General features: G+C 42.5%; 2 protein-coding genes across 5 annotated transcripts; both read right to left on the reverse strand.

Annotated features, from left to right (window-relative positions):
- Positions 1-2,625: 2,625 nt before the first annotated feature.
- TRMO (tRNA methyltransferase O) lies at positions 2,626-13,255 on the reverse strand. 4 transcript variants are annotated; one of them, XM_061132189.1, is made up of 5 exons: positions 13,127-13,255; positions 10,842-11,016; positions 9,860-10,017; positions 6,261-6,902; positions 2,626-3,091 (listed from the first exon to the last, which is right to left on the reverse strand). In XM_061132189.1, the coding sequence occupies exons 1-5, from the start codon at positions 13,200-13,202 to the stop codon at positions 2,832-2,834; spliced, it is 1,311 nt and encodes a 436-aa protein (XP_060988172.1). In that variant the 5' UTR covers positions 13,203-13,255; the 3' UTR covers positions 2,626-2,831. The 4 variants fall into 4 exon arrangements, with proteins under 4 accessions (XP_060988172.1, XP_060988175.1, XP_060988173.1 ...); XM_061132192.1 differs by lacking the exon at positions 10,842-11,016 and adding an exon at positions 9,184-9,251 and having other exon boundaries at positions 13,127-13,225; XM_061132190.1 differs by lacking the exon at positions 10,842-11,016 and having other exon boundaries at positions 13,127-13,219.
- Positions 13,256-15,880: 2,625 nt separating this feature from the next.
- HEMGN (hemogen) lies at positions 15,881-26,725 on the reverse strand. The gene is made up of 4 exons (XM_061132315.1): positions 26,270-26,725; positions 24,353-24,446; positions 18,956-19,977; positions 15,881-16,587 (listed from the first exon to the last, which is right to left on the reverse strand). The coding sequence occupies exons 1-4, from the start codon at positions 26,346-26,348 to the stop codon at positions 16,481-16,483; spliced, it is 1,302 nt and encodes a 433-aa protein (XP_060988298.1). The 5' UTR covers positions 26,349-26,725; the 3' UTR covers positions 15,881-16,480.
- Between the last annotated feature and the right edge of the window lie 926 nt (positions 26,726-27,651).

The raw sequence follows: 27,651 nt of genomic DNA on the forward strand, positions 1-27,651 counted from the left end.
GCCCTGAGCACACCACTTAACCCCTGGTCAGTGGAGGGAGAGCACGCAGCCCAGTGCCAAGGACCCACTACAAGCGTAGTAGCTGACACAGATGTCATTATAATGGCGCCTTTGTCCTTTGGGACCGCAGCATAAAGAGAAAACTACCAACAAGAACTTGACAAACCAACAGCTCATGGGTTTAGCTAATTCCAGCCTCCACACACTGGAATAATCCATCCCACACCTTGAGCCAACTACAATATTAAAATGTAATAAATGGCACTCACCCTTCTCCTTTCTATATATATGTGGTTGACAAGGATCAGCATTCCCTGCGCTAGTGACTGTTCTGGAAAGCTGGAGCCCATGGGCGGAAAGCCAAAATTACCTGAACGGCTTGAGCTCCTGGAGTTACTCTCCAAGCTAGTGAAAATTATCAGCTCTCAGGGCTCCCCCTACGGGCACCGGAAAGCCAAGGTTAACCTGGAAGGTGGACGTCATCTGTGTCCCTTTCTTCTGAAAAAGTTCCCGAGATGAGAAGGAATAGCAGGTTTACTTCCAATGATTTCTCTTGTTGAGGGATGGAAGTTCATAACCCAGATAGGAATTTCCTCATAACAGGACATTTTCTTGCCTAGAGACAAAAGCGCACATGAGGGACTCAAGGTTTGGGGGTGGGTAGAGGCTGGAGAACACGTTGTGCGAGAAACAGCTAAAAAAAAAAAACACGAGAGGGTGGTCAGCCTCACGCTCGATGGCCCCGCCAGAGAGTGGAGTCGCCAGAGAACAGATCTGATCTCATGTAAAGGAAGACGCCTTTAATAATGAGCTACACCGGGCAGGGGTGAAGGGTCGTCACTGAGGGGCTCATGCAGGGGGAAAAGGCCAATCACAGGGAATACTGCAGAGACTGATGAGCTGGCAGAGAACTAAGCTGTGTTACATGTAGGGTTTCAGTTCCAAAACCCTGAGAGTGTATGTTAAAACCGCAAACAATGGAAGAGTCCTCTTGCTAGAAAGTTGACTGCTATGGTCCTCAGAGTTACTTTCTCCATATTAAATATCAACATTTTGTGTTTCAAGACCTGAAAGTGAAAGGGAAGTCACTCAGGCGTGTCCGACTCTTTGCGACCCCGTGGACTGTAGCCTACCAGGCTCCTCCGTCCATGGGATCTTTCAGGCAAGAGTACTGGAGTGGGTTGCCATTTCCTTCTCCAGGGGATCTTCCCAACCCAGGGATCGAACCCAGATCTCCCGCATTGTAGGCAGACGCTTTTACCGTCTGAGCCACCAGGGAAGTCACTCAGTCTCAAAGGGATTTTAAGAGATAGGAATTCAAAATCAAAATAAAGGATGGATTGTTACCAATGTCAATTTCCTAGTTTTAACATTATACCATAGTTATGTAAGATGTTACCCTGAGAAGAAGCTGGGTGAAGGGGTCACGGGCCCTCTGCACTATTCCTGCAATTTCCTATGAATTTATAGGGCTTGCCCAGTGGCTCAGTGGTAAAGAATCCACCTGCAATACAGGAGATGAGGGTTTGATCCCTGGGTGGGGAAGATCCCCTGAAGGAAGGAATAGCAACCCACTCCAGTATTCTTGCCTGGAGAATCTCCATGGACAGAAGGGCCTGGCGGGCTACAGTCCATAGGGTCACAAAGCGTCGGACACATTGAAGCGACTTAGCACACACATGAACCTATACACAGCGACTTAGCACAGACATGAACCTTTTTTCTCTAAATAAAAAGCTTTTACAAATCAAATTAGTAATACTTCCCCAAGAGGTTCTAGGTAACCTCAAAGACAATGCGGTTTGTTTCCGGAATGCAGTGCCATGAGCCACAAATGACTCTGCAAGTATCTACGGGCAGCAGGGCTGATTTCAAAACCATGATCAATCAGCTATTAAGATTTATGGTTATGATTAGGAAAGTCTGTGTCATGTCGACAGGTGCCTAATTTGGTTATGCTGATCATAAATCTTCAGCTATCTGGGATCACATCGCTAAAATCACCTATGGGCAACACATTCTTGAAGCTGCTTCCCGTGTGGTGCTCACACAGGAGCCGTGTACAGACTTAATTACTCTGTTTATCTGATGTAATACAACAGTGCGCTTGTGTCTTCTTCCTCCACAACTGTGGCTGGCAACAAGAACCGCATCCAGTTTATCTCATTCCACCACTGAAGCCCCACTCACGGCAGTGCTCAGTGAATGGTCACAGAATTAATAAGAAAGAAACCAGTAGCTAAGCTATTTTTCTTGGACTTCTCAGAAGGACTTTCTTTTTTGACACAAAGGCAGCCAAAGAAATCCTAAAGTCACCATTTTGGAATCAGGATTAAATATATACACATATGTGGGTGTGGGGAGCAAAGTCTCTAAAGAGCTTTATAACAACTTTGTTTTGTTAGTTTCTCAAGATATCGTAACTCAGTTTGATCTAGAACAAAATAGACAGATCAGGCTTTTTCAGACAAAAAAAACCCAACATGAATGGCTGACCACATCCCGTAGCTTCTGCCCAATTTTACCAAGTACCAAGGACAACTGACTTCTTTCGGAAAACCCTGACATAGCATCACCTTTGGATTCTTCAGTATTAACTGATCAAAAGCAATCATGATATGGTGATTTCTCCAAATTCTATATCTCTTAGTTTATTAAAATACATGTTTTTCAAATACATATGGTGAACAACCCAAATCACATGAAAGCAGTGAGATCACAAAGCGTCATGTTGCTTCCTTTTGCAAAGAAGGCATGTCATTAGCTTGTACTGATAACCCAACAGCCACACCCAAGTCAATTAGGCTGTCTTACACGCTCCATGCAAATACTCACGACCCCAGAGACCCCGGGGATTCTGCAGCCTTGCTCATCTGAACCGGCTCAGAAGCTGGCTTGATCCTCAGGACTTCTGCAAAACCATCACCAAACCAGCATGTGACGTGTGCTGTGTCTACAGTAAAGTAAAAAAGACGATCTTGGCAGAGCTTCCGGCGATATACAGACCGAGGATCGGCTGACAGCACAGCCTCGATGGCATGCCTTGCTTCCTCCGCTGACTGAAAATACTGAAATGAAGCCTGACCAACACCTGCAGGAAGAAGAACAGAGTTTGGGAATTCTCCGGCAGTCTGGTGATGAGGACTCCACGCATTACCTGCCATGGGCCCAGGTGCAATTCCTGCTGGGGAAGTAAGCTCCCACAGGGTATACAGCCTCCACCCCCCACCCCCAAAAAAGACGCCAAGGCTTAATTATCAAAATCATGCAAGTGAAATTTCAGTGCAGCGAGTTTCAGTGTGGAGGCTGGCTGGACCCTTGAGTATCACTTGGAAATCTACTTAGTCATCATAAAGAGTGTCACCTTCAAGTGGTACTGTCATTATACTGAATTTATGCACACTCAACCCAAATTAGAAATCTGCTGAGAGCAAGAAAAACCATGGCGATAATTTTCCTCAGTCTCCTAGCTGGACAGCTGAGCTTTCCCTTTTGTGCACCCAAAATGTCACTTTCCTATGCTCAGTGTAGAAAGTGAAAGTTAGGCGCACAGTCCTATCCAACTCTCTGTGACCCCATGGACTGTAGCCCGCCAGGCTCCTCTGTCCATGACATTCTCCAGGAAAGAACACTGGAGTGGGTTGCCATCTCCTTCTGCAGGGGATCTTCCCAACCCAGAGATCGAACCTGGGTCTCCCGCACCACAGGCAGATTCTTTACCAGCTGAGCCACTAGGGAAGCTCAACGTAGACTTGAATTTAATTCCTTGTCATTTTCCTCTCAGAATGGAGGCATGCTCCCTGAAAGGCATGACAGTCCCAGCGTTCTCAGGAGGCCACACACGGCCAGAGCACTGCCTGAAGACAGGGCAGGGCGTCACACACCCACAGGTAAAGCCACGCTACTTTCTGTACGAGGGATGGGAGAGCCCTTGTCAGAACGGCGGAGCAGGTACAGCAAGCTCGGCGCCATCACCGGGAGGAGGCCACCCCGTTCCCCGGGCTCAGATGGCAGTGAACACAGGAAGCGGAAAAACCTCCTGTGTTTGTCACACTGTGGGTGCGTTATAATGTTTGAAAATACGTTACACACAAAACTTAAATAAAAGATTAACTGTGACCTAATTTTTAACAGCTGCCCCATAACACACATCCAAACGAGGACCAGGCTCTTCCAGAAAGGCAGGTGCTTTACAGAATGTTGTTCCTGTTCAAAATATCATCTGGAGTGGAAGTGGGGGGTGGAGGTGCTGTCTATCCTTCTGAAAACAAATTCAGATTTCAGAAAATAGCCAAATATCACTCTGGGCTATGTCCAAGTAAAAAGTTGCTAAGTAAAGTCTTGAAATACAATCTCTGGTCAAAAACTGAGGACTAATTATGTAGTGCTAAGATTCCTTTCCTGTATGGTACATAAAACAATTCTAAGGCCACTCTAAAAAGACGAGTTCCCAAAACACCACCCTCTTCAGCAACTGTTTCCTGTAGAAGCTCCAGGTCCTCGCTTGGCTGTTCATTTGGCTCAAGTGCCTCACTTCCCTGCCTACTTATGTTTCCAAGCTCAGCCCAAATACTCACCCTTTCCTCCAAGAAGCCTTCTCAGATTTCCTCCCCAAGGAGATGGAAGCCTCCTCAGATTTTCTGCTCCCCAAGTCAGAATACACTCTCCTGCCTGTTCCCACAGCACTTTTTCAGTGCCAATCCCACCTCCCCATTCCAACATCTTTTTATCCTTTCTAGACTCTAAACGTTCTGAAGTCATTGCTTATTCCTGTCCTGGCTCACAATTCTGCTGCTATAAATCAATCGGCCCCCATTTTATAGTTACAGTTCATTATTTCTCTTTTTAACCATTTTTTAAATCAGTAAGACATAATGCAGCCTCTCAAGGAACTGCGGTTTGAAAAACACAAAACTTTCCAAAGCAGAAAGCATTTCATGATAACCACCAGACAAAGGGCAAACATGTGGTGCCTTTTAGGCAGCACCACCTTGTTCTACCACAAAATCCTTTTTTAAAACTGACTTTCCTTGGCAATTCCCTGGTGGTCCACTAGTCAGGACTCTGAGCTTTCACTGCTGAGGGTGTGGACTTAATCCTTGGTCAGGGAACCGAGACACCACAAGCCAGGCGGGGTGTGACTTCCTGCTCCCATGAGCTATGCGGCTGTTGGTTAGTCACTAAGTCACGTCCCACTCTTGCGACCCCGTGGACTGTGGCCCGCCAGGCGCCTCTGTCCGGGGGATTTCCCAGGCAAGAATACTGGAGCGGGTTGCTGTTTTCTTCTCAGGGATCAAACAGGTGTTCCCGCATTACAGGTGGGTTCTTTACCCATGAGCCATTAGGGAAGACCCCCATGAACTAGATGAAGTGATTAAACAATGTTCACGAAACGTTTAAAATAAAGAGATCAATTTAAAAATTAAATGTTCGGTTTAAACATAAAGCCTTAGGATACAACGAGAAGCACTCACCACCAGGTGAGATCTGACATCTCCTTGGCAACAACTAACTAACTGGCTACTTCTTACTGGAGCCACTGAACCCCCTTCTTAACGGGCCCTTTCTTCATTCTAGACAGCTGCTTGGAATCTGCTTGTGGGCTTGAAAAACCAGATGACAATGTCTGTTAACATTATGTATTAAACAGGTGCCAAGGAAAAGCCCTGTGGCGGCTCTTCTGCAGTGCCGGGACTTTATAGGGACAATTTCTCTGGTAAGACACTCTTTCCTTCTTACTACTGGGCTCTGCGCCAAAGGCTGAGCTATTGGCCCCTGACAGTTAAAATAAGATGAGACATTTCTCTAGTCAGCGAGTGAAACAGACGAAAGAAGATCGACCTAAGTATAGAACAGGCACAACTGAGCATCAGAATGCCATTTGAGAACTCCAAGAACGACTGTTGTGAGCTGACAAGAGGCCCTATTCCTGGGCAGCAGCTGTCCTCAGTAAACACGTGACTGAGCGGCTGGGCCTCTGCTGAACAGGTGCTGGCTGAAAGCCATCGGATGATGACACTGTCCAAGCTTGACTCTACACTCCCACGTTGCTTTACAAGGCATAGTGACCAATACGCTATATACCCGCCCTCAGAAACACCAGTTTGGTCTATGGCCACATCACCCTGAACATGCCTAATGTCATCTCGGAAGCCAGGCGGGGTCGGGCCTGGTTAGTATTTGGATGGGAGAAACACCCAGTTTGCCAAATCCCCTAGCAAAGGCTCATCTCTTCTTCACAAACAAGAAGTGGGAAGTACCTGGTTCACCTGAGCCAAGGTGCTCAAGGTCCATCTCTGCGTGAGGAGTGAACCGGACTTCCAAGCTGGCCACCGGGGCCTCGCTCACCCAGGCGGGGACCACGGCGCGCTGGGCTGCACCGGCCGCCCTGGGAGGAGCCCTGGGGGGCATCTCTGGGCCGCGTCCTTCCGGGACCGCGGCTCCTGCCCCTCTCTTCAGCCTGCTATCTTCGTGTTCCTCTGAAGGGCTCTCCTCCTGGCTCTGTGGGCCACTTTGCTCCTGTGCCACCCTGGGGCCGGACTCTTCCCTCAGCTCTGCCGCTCGCCCCCTGGGCTCAGCTGAGCTTTGCTGGCTGTGGGCTGCACCGTCAGATCCCGCCTTGCTTCCCCCTGACGTCCTGGCTCCAGGACACTTGGGCATCTCCTCAGAGCGGCGGCGGGGCTGTGACTCCTTGTGCCCTGGGAGCTGTTGCCAGTCACAGCTATTGCTGTTGCCTTCAGACTGGGACCCGGTTTTCAGCTTGTCTTGGTTATTCTGTAAGGTGAAGTCCCCTGAAGACTCGATCACATTTTGCGGTGAGTCATAATCAGCTATGTAGGGCTTTATATCTAGTACGGGGGTGCCATGAATCATGTCAATTCCAGAAAGGTACACAGCTCCACCTGTAATGCGAAAAACACCTTAGAGATATTAACAATGAGGAACAGCACAATCGGAGACTCAACACCGTCCGCCTAAACCTCAGCAGGCTCAGTCACGACGCCCTCACGCGCCAGGCTCCCTTACAGCTGGGGCCAATACACACTTCTCTTTCTGCCTAGAAACCCATTCTCTTTTCAACCCATCAGACTGCCGTGTGCTCTTCAAGGCTCTCACGGAACGCCTCCTTTCCAGGGCCTTTCCGGCTCTCAGACAAAAGTGTTCTTTCCTGTGGGCTCTGCAGAGGAAGCTGTGTCCAAACTTCCCTGGAGCCCTGGTCACGTGGTCTGGCAACGGCCTGCTTAGAGTCTCTCCCCCTAGACAGTGAGTAGGCCTTCGAGCACTAGGTGGGGCCAGCTCACCTTTGCATCACGGGGAGGTTTCTAGCTTTGCTCCAAGTACATCAGAAAGAAAGATGGTTGCTCAGTCGTGTCCGACTCTTTGACATCCCATGGACTGTACTCACCAGGTTCCTCTGCCCATGGAATTTTCCAGGCAAGAATACTAGAGTGGGTTGCCATTTCCTTCTCCAGGGAATCTTCCTGATGCAGGGATTGAACCCAGGTCTCCCGCATGACAGGCAGATACTTTACCGTTTGAGGTACCAGGGAAGCCCAGGTACATCAGAGTCCTCTATTACCTCTGTGGGACTGAAGATGGTTTCTACGGTGGCAAACAGCATCTGAGGTGGCCCTGTGATGCTCATCACCTAATGGTGTATAATTCCCTCCTCCTGTGTTATGACTTGGTATCACTCCAGTGACTATGTTATCTAAGACTCCTGCATTTGCTGCATTCACTTGAGAGACTCTTCTTGTGGGCTTGATGAAGCAAGCAGCCATGCTGGGAAAGCCCATATGACAAGCCCCTGCCTGACATGCTATGGGCTGCCTCTAGGAGCTGGAGGCAGCCACCAGCCAAAACCAGCGAGAGGCCAGGACCCTCAGGATCACAACTGTAAGCAAGTGAATTCTGCCTACGACCAGAGTGGGCTTGGAAGTGGATCCTTCCACAGTCAAACCTCCAGAAAAGAACTCATTCCACGTGACGCCTTCACTGAAACGTCGTGAGGTGCTAAGCAAGGACCCAGCTAAGCTGTGTCCCAACCCCCTAACCCAGAGAAACATCATAGTGTCTTAAACATGTAATAAACGTGTGCTGTTTAAGCTGATAGGGTGTGGTAATGTTACACAGCAAGAGAAATGTAATATTCCATCACATAACTAAGCAGGATGTAAGTCACCGTTACCAAACACTAAGGAGAGGTCTCCTGCTGTCCCACTTACACAGCTGTTGTCCAGTAGACTCTGCTGCAGAGTCTTCTAACTCAACCCTTGGAAAACTGGTCCAATGAGAATCAAAAAACTCCATGTGATCACATTTGAGCATATCTTCATTTAAGAAAAACATGACTAACAAAGGACTCTGATTTCTAAAACATGCTTATTGTGAATGAACATGGAACTCTGGAAAGAAGATTTTGGACTTTCTAAGTGATAGATTGTGCCTAATGACATCTGCAAAAGACACGGGGGGTACAAGTGAGAGTTCAAGGGATTTGAAGTCAGACAGACTCTTGCCCCTGGATGCCGTTGGGTATCAAACATCCAAGACTTCAGTGCCCTCATCCACAACAGTCAGACTGCTACTCTATCAAGTCCATGAGCCACTGTAGATAACACACATGAACACGCTTTATAAACTGCAAAGCACCACAAAAACACTGGTTTTCCCTATAATGCTTACTTACATAAGAGTGTCTGTAGAGCTGCCGTGTTTGTCTTCACCTCTTTGATTTGATTTCCCCATGAGAATGCTAAGTTCCTCTGGAGGGCAGAGGTTTTTATCTAAATTTGTTTGCCACTATATCCCCAGCACCTAGAATAATGCTTGACACATATTCAGTGCTCAGAAAATACGTGTGGGTTGCAAAAACAATCAGAAAATGTCCTAGTACTACTACCCAAGTTGGTTAGCCATCACAAATTGAGAAAACTCAAGTTGGATTGGCTCTAGAATTTTTCTGGAAAACCTAACCAAGGCCCTGTTGAATATAATCCAGCAAGGGAGTTCAAGCTCTCGGAAAGAACAAATCAAGTAATGGCTCTCATCTTTTAGCCTGTAATGTACCCTTAGAGCCTTCGTAAGATCCTCAAAAAAACATTCCACAGTGAATCCTTCTCCTTTGGCCACTTTACAAACAAGCAAGCTGAAGCCTGGAATGTCCCCTGATTTCCCACATACCTGCCACTCCATCTTCTGCCTCTTTCACAAACGTGCTGATCAGGTTGGACGGATTTGAGAACCAGAAGCTTTCAAAAACAAACAGCTCAGTAACAACGTTATACACAAGCACGCAGTTGAAACTAATCTAGTATTCTACACAGGTTCTCCCACAATCCGACACATTTTCAATCTAAGGGGTCTTCATCCCAGCTCTCTGCCTCATGTCTCAGCGGACAGCAGCACTGCAGCTGGGATGCGCATTCATTCTTCGGGGCTGCAAGGAAGAAATGACCGACCACCCCATGCGCTGACCATATATGCACAAGCAACCTGCTGCTGTGTGTTAAATTTTGAACATGTCCAATTATTTTTAGATCATTTTGCATTTACAGAATTTCAAGTTAGAAAAAAATTTGGTTGCTAATTTAATGATTGTGAAATCTTAACAGTTATTTTGAAATAAAAACTTCTGATAAGTGCAGTGACATAAACTAACTCTGAGCATCCTATGAGAGCTTATCTCAAAGTGTTTCAATGCTCACATTCCTTTAATCATTTCGTTCTCTTCAATATCTGGTGGGTCTCAGGGGCTAACACCATTTGTATTTCTGTGAATAACAGCCAGTGCTGAGTACTATGTTGATTTTATTAGACTTCTTTTGGTTAAGGAAAAAAAGGTAAAAGTAGAAATTACCTTCTACCCTTTCCAGTTTGGCCAGGGTCAGTCCTATTGCATTGGGACGATGTGGGCTCCTTGTAGAGAAAACGCCAGTCTTTGCACCATTCAGTCTAGGAGGCTGTACTTTTGCCTTACAGCTCAAATGACCATTTTTGTGAAAAACAAACAAAATCCTGTTGAAAATAAACCAAATTACTGAGTAAGAAAAGAAGACAAAGAAATTAATCTATCATAATGACATGGAGGAGGAAAAAACTCTAATCCTCACAAACTAAAACAGAAAGAACGCCTTTAATGGTATTAAAACATGATCAGTGGGGGAAAAATTGCTGGGGTGAGGAAGAATGAACGGAGACAAAATTTAAGTGATGGCAAGTAATGATAGTTAACATAGGCCTTAATATAGCTAACACTTTACCTTAAAAGTATCAAGATTTCTAAGGTCTCTTTTGTCTTTTAGGAAGAGTAGACTTAATACTTCACAGGTCTAGAGCAAAGTCCACAAACTTTTTCTTTAAAGGAGCAGCTGGAAAATATTTTAAGGTTTGCAGGTCAACCAGTCTCTGCTATAAACATTCAACTCTGCTGCTATGGCACAAGAGCAGCCACCGCCAACACATAAATGGATGCTCGTGGCTGTGTTCCCACAAACTTACTTACAAAAACAGAAGAAGAGATGGGTTTGCTCCATGGGCCATAGCTTGCCGACCCCTGGTCTAGAAGACAGAATGATGACCCATGGGCAAAACTGAGGTCTATAGATTTCAGCTGAATAGAAGTCACCCATCACAATTAGAACAACTGCCCCCTCAGTGGATCCCACACTTCCCTGAGGGTGTCCAAGTTATGCCAACATTCACATTCATGTCTACAGTCCAAGAATCCCATGCAATACATAAGGGTGGTCTGGATGGCAGTCTCCAAGGGTACTTCCAACTGGAGTACTCAGAGACAAGTTCTGGTCCAGAGTACCATTTCTAACTATAAAACAACTTACCAAACATGAGAAAACTGTTCTAAGCCCATCAAGGAATGTTCAGGATTATTAAAGATGCTTTTTCTAATCCTCAAACAAGCCCGTGAATGGCTACAAATGGATGGCTGCCTTGGAGTACCATTCTTGGCTGAGAAACAGGATTCCAAGTAACCAATTGGCTCAGTTAAAAGATTCCCTACAGAAGAAAATTAGGTAAGAAATCATTAATCAAAAGGTCAAGTAGAATGAAATAATGCCATTTGCAGTAACACAGACAGACGTAGGGGCTTCCCTGGTAGCTCACCAGGTAAAGAATTCCCCTGCAATGCAGGAGACCCTGGTTTGATTCCTGGGTTGGGAAGATTCCCTGGAGAAGGGATAGGCTACCCATTCCAGCATTCTTGGGCTTCCCTGGTGGCTCAGAAGGTAAAGAATCCATCTGCGATGAGGGAGATCTGGGTTCAATCCCTGGGTTGGGAAGATCCCCCAGAGGAGCCCATGGTAACCCACTCCAGTATTCTTGTCTGAAGAATCCCCATGGACAGAGAGCTTGGCCAGCTACAGTCCATGGGATGGCCAAAGAGTCGGATGTGACTGAGCGACTAAGCACAGCACAGCACAGACAGACCTAGAGGTGATCACGCTAAGCAAACCAGACTTCATGCTAAGTGAGAAAGCCAAACACATGATATTGCTTATAGGTGGAATCTAAAAAAAATGATAGAAATGAACTTATTCACAAAACAAATAGACTCACAGACATAGAAAAGGGGAAGAGGAGGATAAATTAGGAGTTTGGGCTTAACACATACACACTATTCTACATAAAACAGCCAAAAATGACCTACTGTACAGCATGGAGAACTATACTCAATATCTTATAATAACCTATAATGGAAGAGAATGTGTGAAAAGAATACACACATACACATAACTGAATCAGTTTGCTGTACGCCTGAAACTAATACATTATATATCTACTATATTTCAATAAACAATTTTAAGAATATAAAAATTTTTAAAAGAGAAGGCACAATTTTCTACATAATAGTGTTAACACAATGTATTAAAACCCACCATCATTATTTTTCTTTTCCAAGCAGGCAAAAACAAACAAACAAAAAAAAAGGTCAAGAAAAGATGTAGGAAGACGTGTTTTCTTTAACGCAATGACTTCATAGTTTTAAAATCTAACAGATGTTTTGTGCACGCGTGTATGCTCTGTCGTGTCCAACTTTGTGACGCCCCAGGCTATAGCTGTCCAACTTTGTGATGCCCTAGACTACAGCTGGCCAGGCTTCTCTGTCCATGGAATTTTCCAGGCAAGAATACTGGAGTGGGTTGTCATTTCCTACTCCAGGGGATCTTCCTGACCCAGGGATCCAATCTGTGTCTCCTGCCTCGGCAGGTGTATTCTTTTTTTTAAATTTTTTTTTTCATTTATTTTTATTAGTTGGAGGCTAATTACTTTACAATATTGTAGTGGTTTTTGTCATACAGCAGGTGTATTCTTTACCACTGAGCCACCAGGGAAACCTCTACCAGATGTTCAGTTCAGTTCAGTCACTCAGTCATGTCCAACTCTTTGCAACCCCATGGACCACAGCACACCAGATGTTATGCAACTATAAAACAAGATTCTTAAAACATTCATAAGTACATACAAATATCCTCATCAATACATATGCATTGTTATATCTTTTTAGATAATAAACTGGAAAGAACAGGGTGAAAGGAAAAATTCCTTTTTAGAAGACTTACTATAATTCAAATTCTATGCTACCATAACTATGTATGTGACCTTGGTCAGGACTATGGAGCATTTCAAATAGAGGGAATAAGGTGCACAAAGTTAAATGACAAATTTTCTAGCATAAGAAGAGAACGAACCAGTTTGATTGACTGGAGTGTTAAATACAAGGCAAAGAATAATAAAAGATAAGGAAACCGGTTGCATATAAGATGCTTTCAATTGAAAACAACACAATACATGAGGCGAACTAGTTTTGAGCAATAAAGGGAGTGCATGGGGTCACAGTAAACAGTAGTTCTTAGTGCACGTGGCTTTTCTGCCAGGAGCTTGCCAACCTTAGCCACCAAAGATCAAGAGAGATGACATCATCCCGCTCGCCTCAGACACGTCACGTGGTCGCCTGAGCACATGACCCGTAACTCCGCAATAAAAATGAAAAACAACCCTTGTCCATTCAAGGTCTCGCATGTTCCGTCCCCCCTCTGCAGTGAAAGCGGTTCCCTGCTCTTGGAGGTCTTAACGCGCGCATAACCAGCAGCCTCTTAGAAGTTACCTGTCTCCAGGGCCGGCTTCACACACCCGCACGGGGTCGCTGCGGGGCGAGGCCTGGACTCTTTCAAGTCGCGCATGGCTACGGGTCACACCGGCGCCCACCCGACGCGCGCAAACCTTCCGCTTCCGGTTTCCCTACTTGGCGCCTGCGCAGTAGCGGTGCCGGCGGATGGCGCCAAGATCGAGCACGCGCGGGGCGGGGGCGCTAGGGGAGTGAGGCGCCGGGAGGGGGACGGCCAGGCTGCCGCTAGGTGGCGGCTGGAAGCTGGAGGGCTTATTCCGCTGCTGAATCTGTCTTGTGCTGTCTCGCGCGGACCCGCTTCAGTTTTAGGGTCCAAGTTACCGCCCTTTCCATTGAGAACAAGTCGATGAAGATTTATGCATAAAGATACTCGAAATGATAAGCAACCTACACATCCAACGCATGACGCTAATTTTTAAATAAAAGAATATGTGTGTGCAGTTATCACATCGCGAGAGGACGGGATGTTAGAAAATGTTACTACTTCTTGAGTAGTGGGAATACACAGATGCTCATTTATACGTCTCTGTATGCTCCCAATTTTCCCGTAAGAAAAAGGATGTTTCGTCAGAGAAGAAACCCAAGTAAACGTCGTTTCAAATCTAATGGATGTGTAGCTCTACACCTGACTAGGTAGGGGTAAGAAGTGGGGACCATTCCTTGTGCTCCGTCCCTCACGAGAGCTGAAGCGAGAGTGGAGGTGAGTCAACGGCCATATACATTGGGATTGTAGTGATTGCCTTGGGGAAGCTCTAAAAAGTTGAGGGCCTACAAGAATCAGTTTTAAGCCCCTGCGATGACCAGTTACCCCTGCAGCGCTAGCCCGGCCTCTTACGTGTGTGTGTGTGTGTGTGTGTGTGTGTGTGTGTGTCCGACTCTTTGTGACCTCATGGACTGTAGCCCGCCAGGCTCTTCTGTCCATCGAATTCTCCAGGCAAGAACGCTGGAGTGGGTAGCCATTCCCTTCTCCAGGACATCTTCCCCACCCAGTTACTGAACCCAGGTCTCCTGCATCGCAGGCAGATACTTAACCATCTAAGCCACCAAGGCCTCTTACCTACTTACTTGTAACCTTATCTCTCACCTGTATATTTATAAAGTTTCTCTGTATACTTAATTCTACTTTTGAGCTTTTTATCCTGTTTTTTTCTTGGGCAGGGGGAGGGAGAGAGACATATTGCCTGCAAAACAAATTATTCAGGATCATAAAACTCCACAGATTTAAAAGTTTAACAACCATGAAAAGCTGTTCCTAAACATGTTTATGTGTCATGAACTAATAGACCACTATCAGAAAATAACCATCAGGAGTCAAAGATTTAGAGAGGATTGTGGGTTTTAAAACAAAAACTTGAAAAACTGATAAAATTCATATCCCTACATGTCCTCTGATAGGTTTTTTCCACGTGAAATTTGGGAAAGAATGCCTTTATTATGTTTGCAGGAGCGGACGTTCTGGACAGCTATGAAACAAAAGTTGAGAACTGTTGCGCTCTTTGCACGATGTAAAACTGGGGCCGTAATGGCTGCAACTTTCCACTAGATGGGGGTGTTGCGAAAAGTGATAGTCGTTTTGTGGACCAACAGAGGTATTTGCCTTCTTGGCCTTAGATCTATAGAATGACAGTCACGCCAAAAATACGATACCAAGTGTGACATGTTCTGAAATGCACAGCAGACTTGGACACATTGGTGAAGTAGATTGCTACTTGATTTAAAGGAAAAAGTTCGTTCTCCTTGTGGAAAGCAGGAACTTAAGTATGTAGCACTTGCATTATATGATTTGCAATTTTTGTTATCCTGTCTAGAGGATCAATGATTATATAAATAACCATTACATGTGATTATTTGTAGTTTATGATATAACCTTTTCTCTAGAGGTAGGATCTAGGAATCTGCCTTTAAAAAAAAAAAAAACCCTAAATGATTCAAAGTAGGTATCTGCCTACACTTTGAGAAACACTTCTCAGTATAATGATTCTTTTTTTTTTCTTAGTTGCAGCCTGGAGGATCTTTGTTGTGGTGTTCAGGCTTAGGTGCCCCGTGGCATACGGGATCTTAATTCCCTGACCAGGGATCAAACTGCATCCCCTACACTGGAAGGCGGATTCTTAACCACTGAACGACCAGGGGTGTCCCAGTATAATGATTCTTAATCTTTCATTTGAGTGAAGGGTCCTTCTGAAAATAAATTAAAGCTTTGGATCTTATCACACATCATATTAGATTTAATATCATAAGATTCGTGAATTTTAAAGAACAACCGTTGCACCCACAATGAGAGGAGGGTAGCCCAAGGTAGGGCTAGATGGATTCTTGCCAAACTTTAATTCTGCTATTCCACGTGGGCCCTGCATTAACTGTAGTACATGGCATGCAGTTCTTGAACATACCTTGAATTCACCTTTCTCTGTGTCACATACAATAATGCTGCTATCCTCACCTATATTACAAATCTTCTCCAACTTTCAAGGCTCCACTGTGCAATTTTTTCAGGTCACTCTGGCAAAAAAGTGAGTATTCCCTTGGTTGTATCTTCTATCCAAACAGCATTAGCATTACTCTCTTCCTTTGTAATTCTTTGTTTTCTGTTTTGTTCCTCCATGAGACTATATTAAACTCCTAGTAGGTAAGGACTATGTGTTATAGATCTTCTGACCCTCACAATGCTTACCATGATGCTGTCCACACAGTTAAACATGTACTAATGATTTAATGTACATTTTGCACAATTACAATATTTTAAAAGTAAAAATAGAAAACCAAAATTCAAATATGCAAGTGCAAACATCACTCGAAAATATCTTTAAAGAAGTCCTAGAATGATAAGAATTGTTAAAATTATTAAATTACTAAAAGCCAACTGAAGCCTGCATACAATTTTGATACTATTGTTACATTAATAATTGATCAAAGTTTACAAGAAAACTATATACTTCCCCAAATTTTAATTGTTCAGCTTTAAAAATGGAAAAAAGGAGGGGTTGAGCAAGAGCAAACATTTCTTTGATTAATTCTTAAGGGGAGTAAAGCTATTAAGTCTGTTCCCACCCCTATCCTCTCCCCAGATTACACATACATACACATATGTGCACACACACGTGCACACACATACACACTAGCAGAATATTGTCCATGTGGTAGAGCCTGAGAAAAAACATTAACTCTCTTTCAGATATAGTCTATATGTCTATAGACTATATATCTATAGGTGGGGGGATATTGTTAAAAATTAATGAATATTATAGAGATTTCTACCATATTTTGAGAAAATCACACATATGATGTACTAAGATGTGTATTTTGTTGGATGACTATGATGGTTGAACATTGTTAAAACAAAACATAACTATAGATGTCATTTTCTGGGTTACTCTCTTGAAGCACATTTGGAATTTCTATTATCTCTGGTTCTTCTGCTTTGGGATTTTCCTTCATTTCTGTAAAATAAAAAAAAAAATGTGAAAGTAGATTCAATTAATGGTATTGGGACAATTGGCTATCCATTTGGAGAAAAAAAAAACTACCTCACACTTTGCACAGAAACAAATCTCAGATGAATTAAAGATTTCAATATTAAGATATAATAAATGTTGTAGAAACAATAGAATATTTCTTTAATCTTAAGATTTTAAAAGACTTTCTAAGCAGACCACAGACTAGAAGCCATAAAGAAAAAAGACTGACAGGTTTGAATCATTAAAAACTAAAATCACGACAAGTTTGAGTAACTAAAAACTAACATTAAAATTTTGGTCATATAGATGTCCAAACCTCTATAAGCAAAGTTAAACCACAAACAACAAGAATAAAAATGTTTATGACTCAACTTATATGTAGGCAAAGATTTAATAACTATTATTTAAAGATATTTTTAATCAAAAAGATAGATATCCAAAATATAAAATGGAGCAAGTATTCAAACAGGTGATTCTCAAAAGGAAAAACTTAAATTCATAATAATCATAAAAGCAAGCCTGGTATCATAGGTCATCAAAAAAAGTGGAAATTAAAACAATTAGGTTGGTTGGTCTTTAAAAACCTAGCAGATAGGCGCAGATTTTTAAAACATAATCCTGTGCAGTGTTGGCAAGGGCATGGAGACTAGGCACTTACATAAATTCTTGGATTCTGTGAATTGCTACTTTTGGGCTAGTCTGACTGAATGTATCCAGACTTTAAATGCTGGTACCCTTTGGCCCAGCAAGTCAATTTCTAGGAATTTATCCAAGGAAGCAATCAGATCAACTTAAGCTTCCAGTGCCTTAGTTTCCTTATCTATAAAATACGGACATATTATTTATCCACTCAGGTTTCTAACATTGAATAAAGTAATTCACAAAAAATGTTTAATAGAGAGTTTGGCAGATAGAAAGTGCTATATAAACTTTAGTTAAACAACCAGTACTTCCCATGATGTCCATTGAACATTGTTATAATAGTAAAACTTGGCAGTAACCTAGGTGTTCATCATTATAAGGACTGGTTGAATAAATTGCTGTATATATAACATAATACTGGACGACTGTTACAAAGATGTCATTCGGATGGCCACAATATATATGACATGTGAAAAAAAGCAGGTTATAAAATAGAATGTATTGTACCATCTCATTTGTTAAAACAAAAACTTAACATTGGGGATCAGAGATAGGAAGTGGTATCATAGGGCACTTTATAGTCACTTAGATATTGCTTTAATTTATTATAATGAACATTTATAACTATCACTATAGCAATTTTATAATCAGCATAAAGGAAGACATTTCTACTTGTTCGGCAAGACAAAGAAAAAACAAGATAAGCATTAATTGCCAAAAAGCATAAAATAACTAATTAATTGCCTGTCTTAACCTCACTGGGTTTAGAACAAAGCCCTGAGGATCTGGTGCTGTGTTGATCAGAGCCGCGTCTCCAGCAGGGGACTCCCGTCAATACAGGTGGTGTTTCATATGTCTGCTTTTACTGTAATTTTAAAAAGGTATTTCCTCAAAACCTATATTGCTTGGAACCCAACTTAAGCCCAGGTTTTTGTTGCACTCATATGTTAGGAGAAAGAGAAAATAAGCAACCAAAGGAATTTCTTTAGAAAACAATTCCCTGGGGATAGACTGCTCGGCTCAGCCCATTTTCTACACTGAGAACACTACTGAACAAGGAGAACCAAGGCTGTCAGTTATGTCCCTGAGACAAGTAAAATTGAATAAAGATCACATTGTTTTTAAAATACTATGCTTTTCAGGGACAAATATTGAAATAGAAAGGTAAGCCTGTTAACTCCTATAACAACGAGTTCCCTAGTATCAGGACCCTATTTTATGTCTTTGTATCTTTCTCAGTACCTTGTACCATGAATTTATTTGCTTTTAGTTTGCCAGGAAATGTTAATTTTCTAGGAAAAAAAACTTTATTCACCAAGATTTTATGTTAATATAAATGTAATTGTCCAAAATATTTTGCACATAATCGACTCTACATAGGGTTCATTTTTCTTCACCTACTAAAGCTTCCCAAAATGCATAGTATGTACAGGTACCCACTATATACACTTATAATTTCAATTATTTTCTTTAAATTACATGGAAATATACCAAATGGATATTAGTTGAATGATAAACATTTTTCACTTAAAACTGGACAAAGACATCAAAGATCCCTGTTGAGATAACTGGGATAACCCAGGATTGTCACAGAAGGCTATAAATCAGTGCTCCAAGGGAGAGACGCCTATCTGGTGCTCTGATTATGAACAGGGAGCAGTTAAGAAATGGCAGTGTCACTAACTTGACCCCAGTAAGAAACCCATACCTTGAGGAAAAGTATAAACATCCTTAGCATCTTCCTGCTGTGCTTTAGGATCCTGGTCTTGGGGTCCACCTATTGCCTGGTACAGTTTGGAAAAGCATTCTTTAGGAACATCTTTGTCTTTATATGTCTTAGTAGAGAGGTCTTCAGGTCCAGCTGTTTCTTGGTATATTTCAGGTGCACCATCTTCAGGTCCTGGGGTTTCTTGGTATATTTCAAGTGAATATTCTTCAGACCCAGGTGTTTCTTGGTACATTGCTGGGGGATATTTTTCAGGAACAGATGTTTCTTGGGCTGTTTTATGAGAGGGGGCTTTAGACCCAGCAATTTCTTCATTTATTTTACGAGAAAAGTGTTCAGGTTCAACAGTTTCCTGGTGTATTTCTGTAGAAAGCTCTTTGGGCTCAGCCATTTCTTGCTGTGTGTTAGAAACAAAACTTTCAGTCTCAACTATTCCTTGACCTGGTTCAGAATCAGGTTCCTCGGGCTCAGGTCTTTTCTGGTATGTTTCAAGAGAGCATCCCTCAAGGTCAGCTGTATCTTCAGATGTTTTAGAAGAAAGGACTTTGGCTGCAATGGCTTCTTGGCATGTTTCAGGAGAGACGTCTTCAGGCTGAGCCACATCACGGAACATTTTGAAAGGCTGGTCTTGAAATATAGCTATTTCTTGGCACATTTTAGGAGAGAGGTCTTCAGATTCAGCCATATCTTGGCATATTTCAGAAGAGTGGTTTTGTACCGCTGTTGCTTGGTACTCAGAAGAATTTTCCTGAAGGGTAACACTTTCTTGACCTACTTCAGAAACATGTTTCTCGGGCGCAACTCTTTGTGGGGACACTGCAGGAGGGAGAGCTTCGGTCACATGCCCAGGTGGCTCGATTTCTGTCTCTCCAGGTGTTGGCGCTTTCTCCATCACTTCCTTTTCTAATTGTGACGGAAGCTCCACCTTCATTTCTGTGTTTTGTTGTCTCTTTCTGCCTCTTTCACTTCTTTTCCCTGTTCGTTGCCACTTGTGTTTTTTCTCTCTATGGAGAAATCAGAATTACTGTCAAAAACAGGACTCCAGAATTCAAATAAACATTTGACAGTAACTGTCCCAGGACTCCCACTGCCTTGTCGTGTGACTTTGAACAAGCCACTTAATCTCTCCAGGCCTCAGTCTCCTTGTGTGTAAAATGAAGAAGCAGTATGCTAAATGTTCTCAATTGTCCGGAGAGGAAATGACCCTTAGGACTTTTTTGTCTTTGATGACTCGTTCAACAAGAACCTTCTTAGTGAGCGGTGTGTGTGGGGGGGGGGGGGTGTATGTGTGTGTGTGTTTGAGAGCGTATACTTACACTCTGGTTATAGAAAATGTATTACTGATATTATAAATGAACAGACTGGCATTCTGTTTTACATAATAGTCTCTTTGGGTTTGGCCTGTGTGAATTCGTTTCTCTGTGCCGGTGGGGAAAACTGATATGATTGTGTTGCTAGGTCTGCAGCACAGCCGGGCTTCAGGTCTGGGAAGCCTGCAGGTGATGAGCCTGGCTCGCTCGCTTCATACACTGCCTTGTGTAAAACAGGCTAAGAGGCTGCAGCGCAAGTCAGATGAGATGTACTAAAAGCCGGGCCCAAATCTACAAAAACATGCTCTTGAGGTAAAGCAGCTTGGTGAAAAGGTGTGAGTGGTCATATTACACCTACTTTGAACTGATAAAGATCTAGAAGATGGAAAGATATGCATGAGAACTGCAGCCAATGACAAATTGTTAGGTATTGCAAATATAACCAAATACAGAAGGCTAATACAGATGGGTTGGGGGGGGGGGGGGAGGTACTATAAATAAGCATTTCATCGCTTTCTAAACTTACTGAAACTCTTGTTCCATGCTATCTGCCCCATGGAGCCTTCTCTAACAGACCACAGGGCTGAAAGGTTCTCCATGCTTACCACTCCTATAGGGTTTATCAGGAGGATTATGCTTAATGGAGAAACCCAAATTCTTTTAGTAAACTGGACATTCTTTCAAGATGAAACCAGTGTTTTTTTACACCTCTGCAGTTCTCACAGTTCATGCACACTCAAAAAATGTATACCCTATTCTACTTTTGTTGTGTCTGAAAATTCCCATAATTAATTTTTTTAAGACTCTGTCTCACCAAAACCAGTTTGAAGTCAATATTTAAAAGGTTTGTATTGTAATAGTATAGTTTAAAAGAAGTATTAAAAATAATATAGAAGGTAGGAATAATATGATGATATGAAGGTAAAAATGATAGCCCAGCATTTTGAAGTTTAATTTCAAGTAACCAAGGTAACAAGATAAATTATAAAGTCCTTATTATCAAGTTTTTAAAAGATGCTGTATAAAATTTTTTTAATTTAAAACGTTTTTTTAAAAAAAGGAAAAAAAACGTTTTTAAAAACTGATGTATGTGAACTTTTCAGGAAACACTTATTATCCTAGAAATTAAATCCTAAATAATTTGTTATGTAGATCTCTATATGAGGGAGTCTGAGTAATACAATGTTTCCTGTTCTTCCCAGGAGTTTCACAAAAGATACAAATATATCTGTGTGGTCTAAAATTTAATTTGTACTCTTAATTATCAGCTATGTGATCATGGGCAAGTCAAACTCTCTAAGCCTCAGTTTCTTCACAGGTAAAATGTAGTAAATAATATCTGCCCAGCCTCATGTAGTTGTTGTAAGAGCATGGAATAACTTACATGGATGAATTGTCCAAATAGAAATCTGTACTCATATTAATACAGAATATACCATATATGTGTGTATATATATATATATATGTATACATATGGTGCTTCTTCCATGTCAGGCACTGTTTTAAGTAATTTACTTATTCTGTTATCTCATGTAATCTTCACATAAACTTACGAGGCAGATACTATTATAAGCTCCATTTTGCAGATGAGAAAACTGAAGCACCGTTTTCTGAGTAACTTGCCCAAGGTGAAATGGCTGGGACGTGAGGGAGCTAGTCTTCATATCAAGTTATCTGACTTCAGCCACCGGGCTCTTAACCATTGCACTCTGTCCTTTCTCTCTGGAAATGAGGTTTCACTGTAGTGAGTACAGCCCTCAGCAGTCTGGAAATGCGTCACAACAGCAAGGCCAGCCCGCTACCAAGAGGCTCACCAAGGTTCCACCTACTCCGGTGATGTCTTCAGGCTTGGACCCTCCCCCAACCCAACGAGCACAGAAACCCAATTCTAAGAACATACTGAAACCAGCCTCATCCATTTCTCCAGTCGGGACTCAGCAACCAGCTCAAGGGGACTTATACATAAACCTAAAGGCCAACTTTTAAATGAACTGTGAGAAAAGCAAAGTGAAAATGCACTTTCTCTGGAGCAAGTACTTGAGAAACCAGTAATGACCAGAAGGTTGCTTGGTGAGTATGGAATTCAGGGAGCTACCAGGTATTCTTCAACAGAGTCACCTGTCAGAGGACCTGAGTACAGAAGTTTCCGCTAGAACATATATCCATTCCTGAAAAACCTCACTTTCTGCAAATTCATGCACTAAAAGTGACAGTGCTGATGGGGAAAAAAACAATATGGGGCAAATGAGTCAAATTCTATGCAACTTTATAACACTAGGATAAACAATAGTTGGTACAGGGGAGATAACTGGGAGAGTCCAGACAGGCAGCTTTTTCTGCGGGGAGGCTGCCTCGGGGATGGTAAAAATGCACAAAAGCACCAGTGTGAATGCAGGCTTTCAGTGCTGAGATCATGCAAATAAGGATGATGCTCTGAGCCAGCAGGGCTGCCGCTGAGCGCAGGAGGAAGTGCAGCCTGCTATATGTGGCGACTTCTGCAGAGCTAGTGATGTCCTTCTCTGCAGAAGGAGCCCGGATGCAGGCTGAAAAGAGTCCTGTCTACACAGCAGCCAAGCTGAAGGCTTCTTCCTTTCCTGCTGAAGTTTTTAATTCTATTCCCACTATTCTGGCTTCTTTTGACGAGGGAAAAATTACAAACTAACACAACTTCCACGTTAAACTGACACCACTCTCCTATTTACCAATTACATGTGAGCTAACTGGTGTTATAGAAACACATGTTGTCACAGAACAGATAACATTCTGTCCACAGTGAGAATAGGAACTTAAAACACCTGCATTGTGTGCTGTTTCAAAAATGATGCATAGAAAAATGTATACCTATGTTATTTTTGCCACTGAAGGACACATTTTTCCAAAAATGAAGAAATGCAGAGCTAAATCTTAATCAAAATTTTGTAAGGAGACTTCCCTGGTGATACTGGATAAAAATCCAGCTGCCAATACAGGGGACATGGGCTCAATTCTTGGTCGGAAAAGACTCCATATACAGACGAGCAATTGAGCCCATGAGCCACAACTACTGAGTCCATATGCTGAAACTACTGAAGCCTGTGCACTCAGAGCCTGTGCTCTGTAACAAGAGAGATCACCTCAATGAGAAGCCCGTGCCGCACAATGAAGAGTGGCCCCTGCATCTACAGAAAGCCCACAGGCGGCAACGAAGACCCAGCACAACCAAAAAAAAAAGTTTGTTTTTTTTTTTTTTAAGAAGAAGAGCACTTAGATCAATGGCACTCAACTGGGAGCAATTTTACCTCCTCTCCCCCCACCCCATGAGGCATTTAACAATGTCTGGAGGCATTTTTGCTTGTCATAACCGAGGAGGGAAAGTTCCATGTGTTTCCAGAGGCCAGTGATTCTCCTACCCACAGCATCAGTGGCAGCGGCGTTGAGAAACCCTGGCTCAGATGGATGTCGTACTGGGGCTCTCTGGGTTCGCCTTGTCTACCTCCAAGCACGCAATACCTCTGTCTTCATAGTTATATTCTAAATGGGGCCGTTAGATGCGGCCTGCTCTATAGTCATGCCCACGTCTTCCCTCCCTGAGATTCCATACAGCTGACTTTGGACACAGGAACGCTCAGGCTCTTCCATCACTCACTTACAGACAGTGCTTTGGTTTACTCCATGGAGAGTTAACTACACTCATTAAAGATGAATTTTACTAACAGAAAGCTTGGAGAACAAGCTTGGGGGTCTTCTCAATGGTATCTCCCACTCCCAACAACAATGGTTATGTTACTAAAGTGGTTGAATAGCAGGCCTCTCTACAATACACATAATTTGATCACCTGGTAAAAGAGAGCAGAAATAAGATTCTGTTCCCATCACTTTACTAGCTGTGTGACTTTAGGCAAGAGATTTAACCTTCAGAGACTTGGTTTCTTTCTTTTTGGGGGGGTGGAAGATGAATATGGATAACAGCTCCCGATTTGTGGGATTGTTGGAAAGATGATCTATAGTGTATAAAAGTTCTCAGCACCTCTTAACAAGTAACATATGCTAAGTAAATATCAGTCCCTTCTCCCTTGCAGTGACACTATACCGAATTTGCCATTGTGACGTTTGCTTTTCTTGTGCTTCAGCTTTTCTTTTTCTGAGTTGCTCTCTGTTTCGCAAGCTCCAAGTTCCAATGACTTCTGTAGGATCAAAATGAAAGTTATGAGAGATAGTGATGAATTATGGCATTAACAGCAAAAAAGTCCTATAGCAAAATGATAGAATCCCCTTACTGAGTGTCTAAGCTTTTCTCCTACCCTTTTGAGGACAAGGACTATCTCTTATTTATCCTTGTGCCTCCTGAAGAATGCCTGGGAGCAAACATTCAGTCAACATTTTTTAAATGAGGTCAGTATTTGTATATAAATGTGCTACTAATTTCTTCAAAAGAGTGTGCATACTGTACAAACATAAAAGTAAAGAAAAAAATCAGCCATGTTCTGCCATCCTTAACATTATAACCTGCTTTTCATTTCATTCCTTGTATTCATCTGGTGGTGGTTTAGTCGCTAAGTCATGTCCAACTCTTGCGACCCCATGGACTGTAGCCCGCCAGGCTCCTCTGTCCAAGGGATTTTCCATGTATTCATCTAGTCCCTATATTAAAGTTGCAATGATTGCATACCACAGTTTTACCATTTATTAACCATCAGAAGTAAATTCCATCATCTAGTCCTCATAATTGTAACTTTAGTGACTACATGATATTTAATCAAGTTGATGTATTCTCATTTATCCACTCATTCCTCTTATACTGAACATTTAGGTTGTTGCCAGTTTGTTTTATTTTGTTTTTGCCACTGTAGATCAACTATCATAAGCATTTTCACACACACAAAATTTTTTTTCTTTTGTATTTTTTTCCTTTGGATGATGTTTCTCCAAGTTTCTTTGTAATATTAAAGTTACTATCAACAACAGTTCTGTTGCCATCCAAGACTGTGAAAAGTTAACAGGTCTTTGATGTCGAACTTCTTAGAGCCAGGGGAATGATTCCAAATTTGCACTGGGACCTCCCAAAACGAACACACCTCATGGACCATGACACCTTTTGATTTTAGAACAGTAGTCCTTAACGGTGAACTTGGATGGGGGAAAATTATGCCTTTATTTTTACCAATCTAAATGCCCACTTCCTTCAATTATGAATGTAGATAACAAGCCGCAGTGGTTTTAGCAGAATATGACTTTGTCACAAAAAGAAATTATGGATTTTTTTCCATATCACATCACAGTTATTACAGATACCTTAGAATATCATTTATTTGAGATGAAATACTTGATTTGATACAGTGGTAATGAGATCCACCACTGGATCTTATTATTATGTGCACCTGTAAATAAGCACATATATTATTATATCACAGTTTTTTATTTTGATAATTTTCTTAATGTAACTGCTTCCTTTGTAATCATATGTATTTAACTCTATGTATTTAAAAAATTTAGCCTAAGAAGGTGTCTAGAGCTTCAGCAGAAAGCCAAAGGGATCCATGGCATAAAAAATTTTTAAATCACTGTCTCAAGGCCTAGGGTTCTGCAAAAGCAGCCAAAATGCTGCTTTAGCATATATACAAAGACTAACATTAGTCAGTCAACAGAATAAACACTCTCATAGTTCTTGCTACTTATTGCCAGATACCTTTCCAAAAGTTACACTATATTTGTGTTACATATATGGTTGTACTTGTTTTACCACACCATCCATTATTGGGTATTTTCATTATCATATATATATATATATGTAATTATTTATTTATTATTTCCTCATGTTTCTCCTGTTTACTAGAATCTTAGTGCTAGAAGTCAGCTCAGAAAGTTATACAGTCCCTATTCTTCCTTTCTAATACATGAATGTACCCACCCAATGATGCCCCTTTTTTGCCTGACCCATACAAAGAGGAAAGTAATCATAGCCCAATCCTTCCCAACAGGCACTGTCTCTTAAGGTTTCTTTCATTACCTGGAACCTGGGTCTCTTCTTGACGAGGATCAGGTGTCTGATGGAGCTTTGAGAGAGATTGGTCCTTTCCCAAATCCATCTTGCTGCAGTATCTTCCTGCTTTTGGTCTGACTTCTACAAGAAGCCTTTTTTAAAATGTCAAAAGTAACTAACAGTTAAAAAACACACACATAGATGAGTTCACTTGTCACTTGACCTCCCGCCTTAAAGTTTTATCTAGTTGGACCACAGCTGCTGGCTACTTCTACTTTCTTTATCGTCCTGCACGGGTGTGAGCAGGGTCACGGCTGATGCTATGTCCTCGCCTCCAGCACAGTGGCTAATTACACAGGCAGCCCTGCAGCCACGGGCTAGCACACCCCAGCCTCTGGCATGGCAGCCGTTTGCCTCTGCACGCTAAGAAGCGCTCAAGTCTGACGTTCCTTTTCACATACAGAGGTGGCATAGCATAGGAACGAGCACCTAACCAGCTCGATATCCTTGAACAAATCACTTCCCCTTTTTGTGATTCTCTTTCTTCATTTGCAAAGCAGATGAATTAATTCCTGACTTGCCCACCTCACATAGTTCTTGTGAAAGTGAATATAATGAATGCGAAAATTATAAAGATGTAAAATTAATCTTGCAATGTTTTCCTGCATGTGGCATTGTTTCACCTTAACTGTATGCAAAATAATGGAAAGTCTTGCTGTTAGACTTAGATAATAGACAAAAAGATATAAATTCAAAAAGATAGGAGTTCAAGACAAATTTGAACCCTCTTCTGCTCACCAGATCATTCATAAGTGACTCAAGACAACTAGTTAAATCCTCTGTATCAACCCAGAGAAGGTAAAAAATCATTTCTCAATGAAAGTATCAGCACGTTATGTCATAGAAATTAAGTGAAACCAAAGGAGTCACCTGTCTTCAATTGGTCACCCCATTTGTGAAGGCAAAGGGTCACAGAACACCAGGATTGTTCTCCTAGGGAAGGAGCACTGACTACCTCCTGATACGGGCACCGAGTCTGTGAGATGAAGGGTTAACAACGTGTCGGGAGTCAGATGTTGGGTTGAAGAGTGTTTGAATTCCAGTGTTGCCACATTCCCTAATTCAGCTACCTTAGGCAACTTGGTTTTGGAGCCAGTCTACTCCCTACAATATGGGACAATATTGGTACGCATCTCATGAGGTTATTGGGATGACTGAATCAAACAATGTCCTGGACCTTCCCTGGTGGTCCAGCGGATGAGAATCCCCTCCCAGTGCAGGAGACATGGGCTCCATCCCTGGTCCGGGAGGATTCCGCATACCAAGGAGCAGCTAAGCCTGCGGGCGACAGCTAAGTCTGTGCCCTAGAGCCCACCAGCCTCGGCTGCTGGAGCCCACACACCCAGAGC

The sequence above is a fragment of the Dama dama genome, chromosome 29 (genome assembly GCF_033118175.1).
Source record: "Dama dama isolate Ldn47 chromosome 29, ASM3311817v1, whole genome shotgun sequence".
NCBI classification, from domain to species: Eukaryota; Metazoa; Chordata; class Mammalia; order Artiodactyla; family Cervidae; genus Dama; species Dama dama.

Excerpts from the sequence above, each read along its gene's own strand:
- TRMO (XM_061132189.1), bottom strand. The coding sequence starts at position 13,202 with ATGCGCGACTTGAAAGAGTCCAGGCCTCGCCCCGCAGCGACCCCGTGC. Across the intron at positions 11,017-13,126 it reads GAAGCCGGCCCTGGAGACAG|GGAATCTTTTAACTGAGCCA; the intron begins GTAACTTCTAAG and ends TTTCTTCTGTAG. Across the intron at positions 6,903-9,859 it reads CAAACTGGAAAGGGTAGAAG|GTGGAGCTGTGTACCTTTCT; the intron begins GTAATTTCTACT and ends TTCGCATTACAG.
- HEMGN (XM_061132315.1), bottom strand. The coding sequence starts at position 26,348 with ATGGATTTGGGAAAGGACCAATCTCTCTCAAAGCTCCATCAGACACCT. Across the intron at positions 19,978-24,352 it reads ACGTCACAATGGCAAATTCG|AGAGAAAAAACACAAGTGGC; the intron begins GTATAGTGTCAC and ends ATTTCTCCATAG. Across the intron at positions 16,588-18,955 it reads TGTTTATACTTTTCCTCAAG|AAATGAAGGAAAATCCCAAA; the intron begins GTATGGGTTTCT and ends TTTATTTTACAG.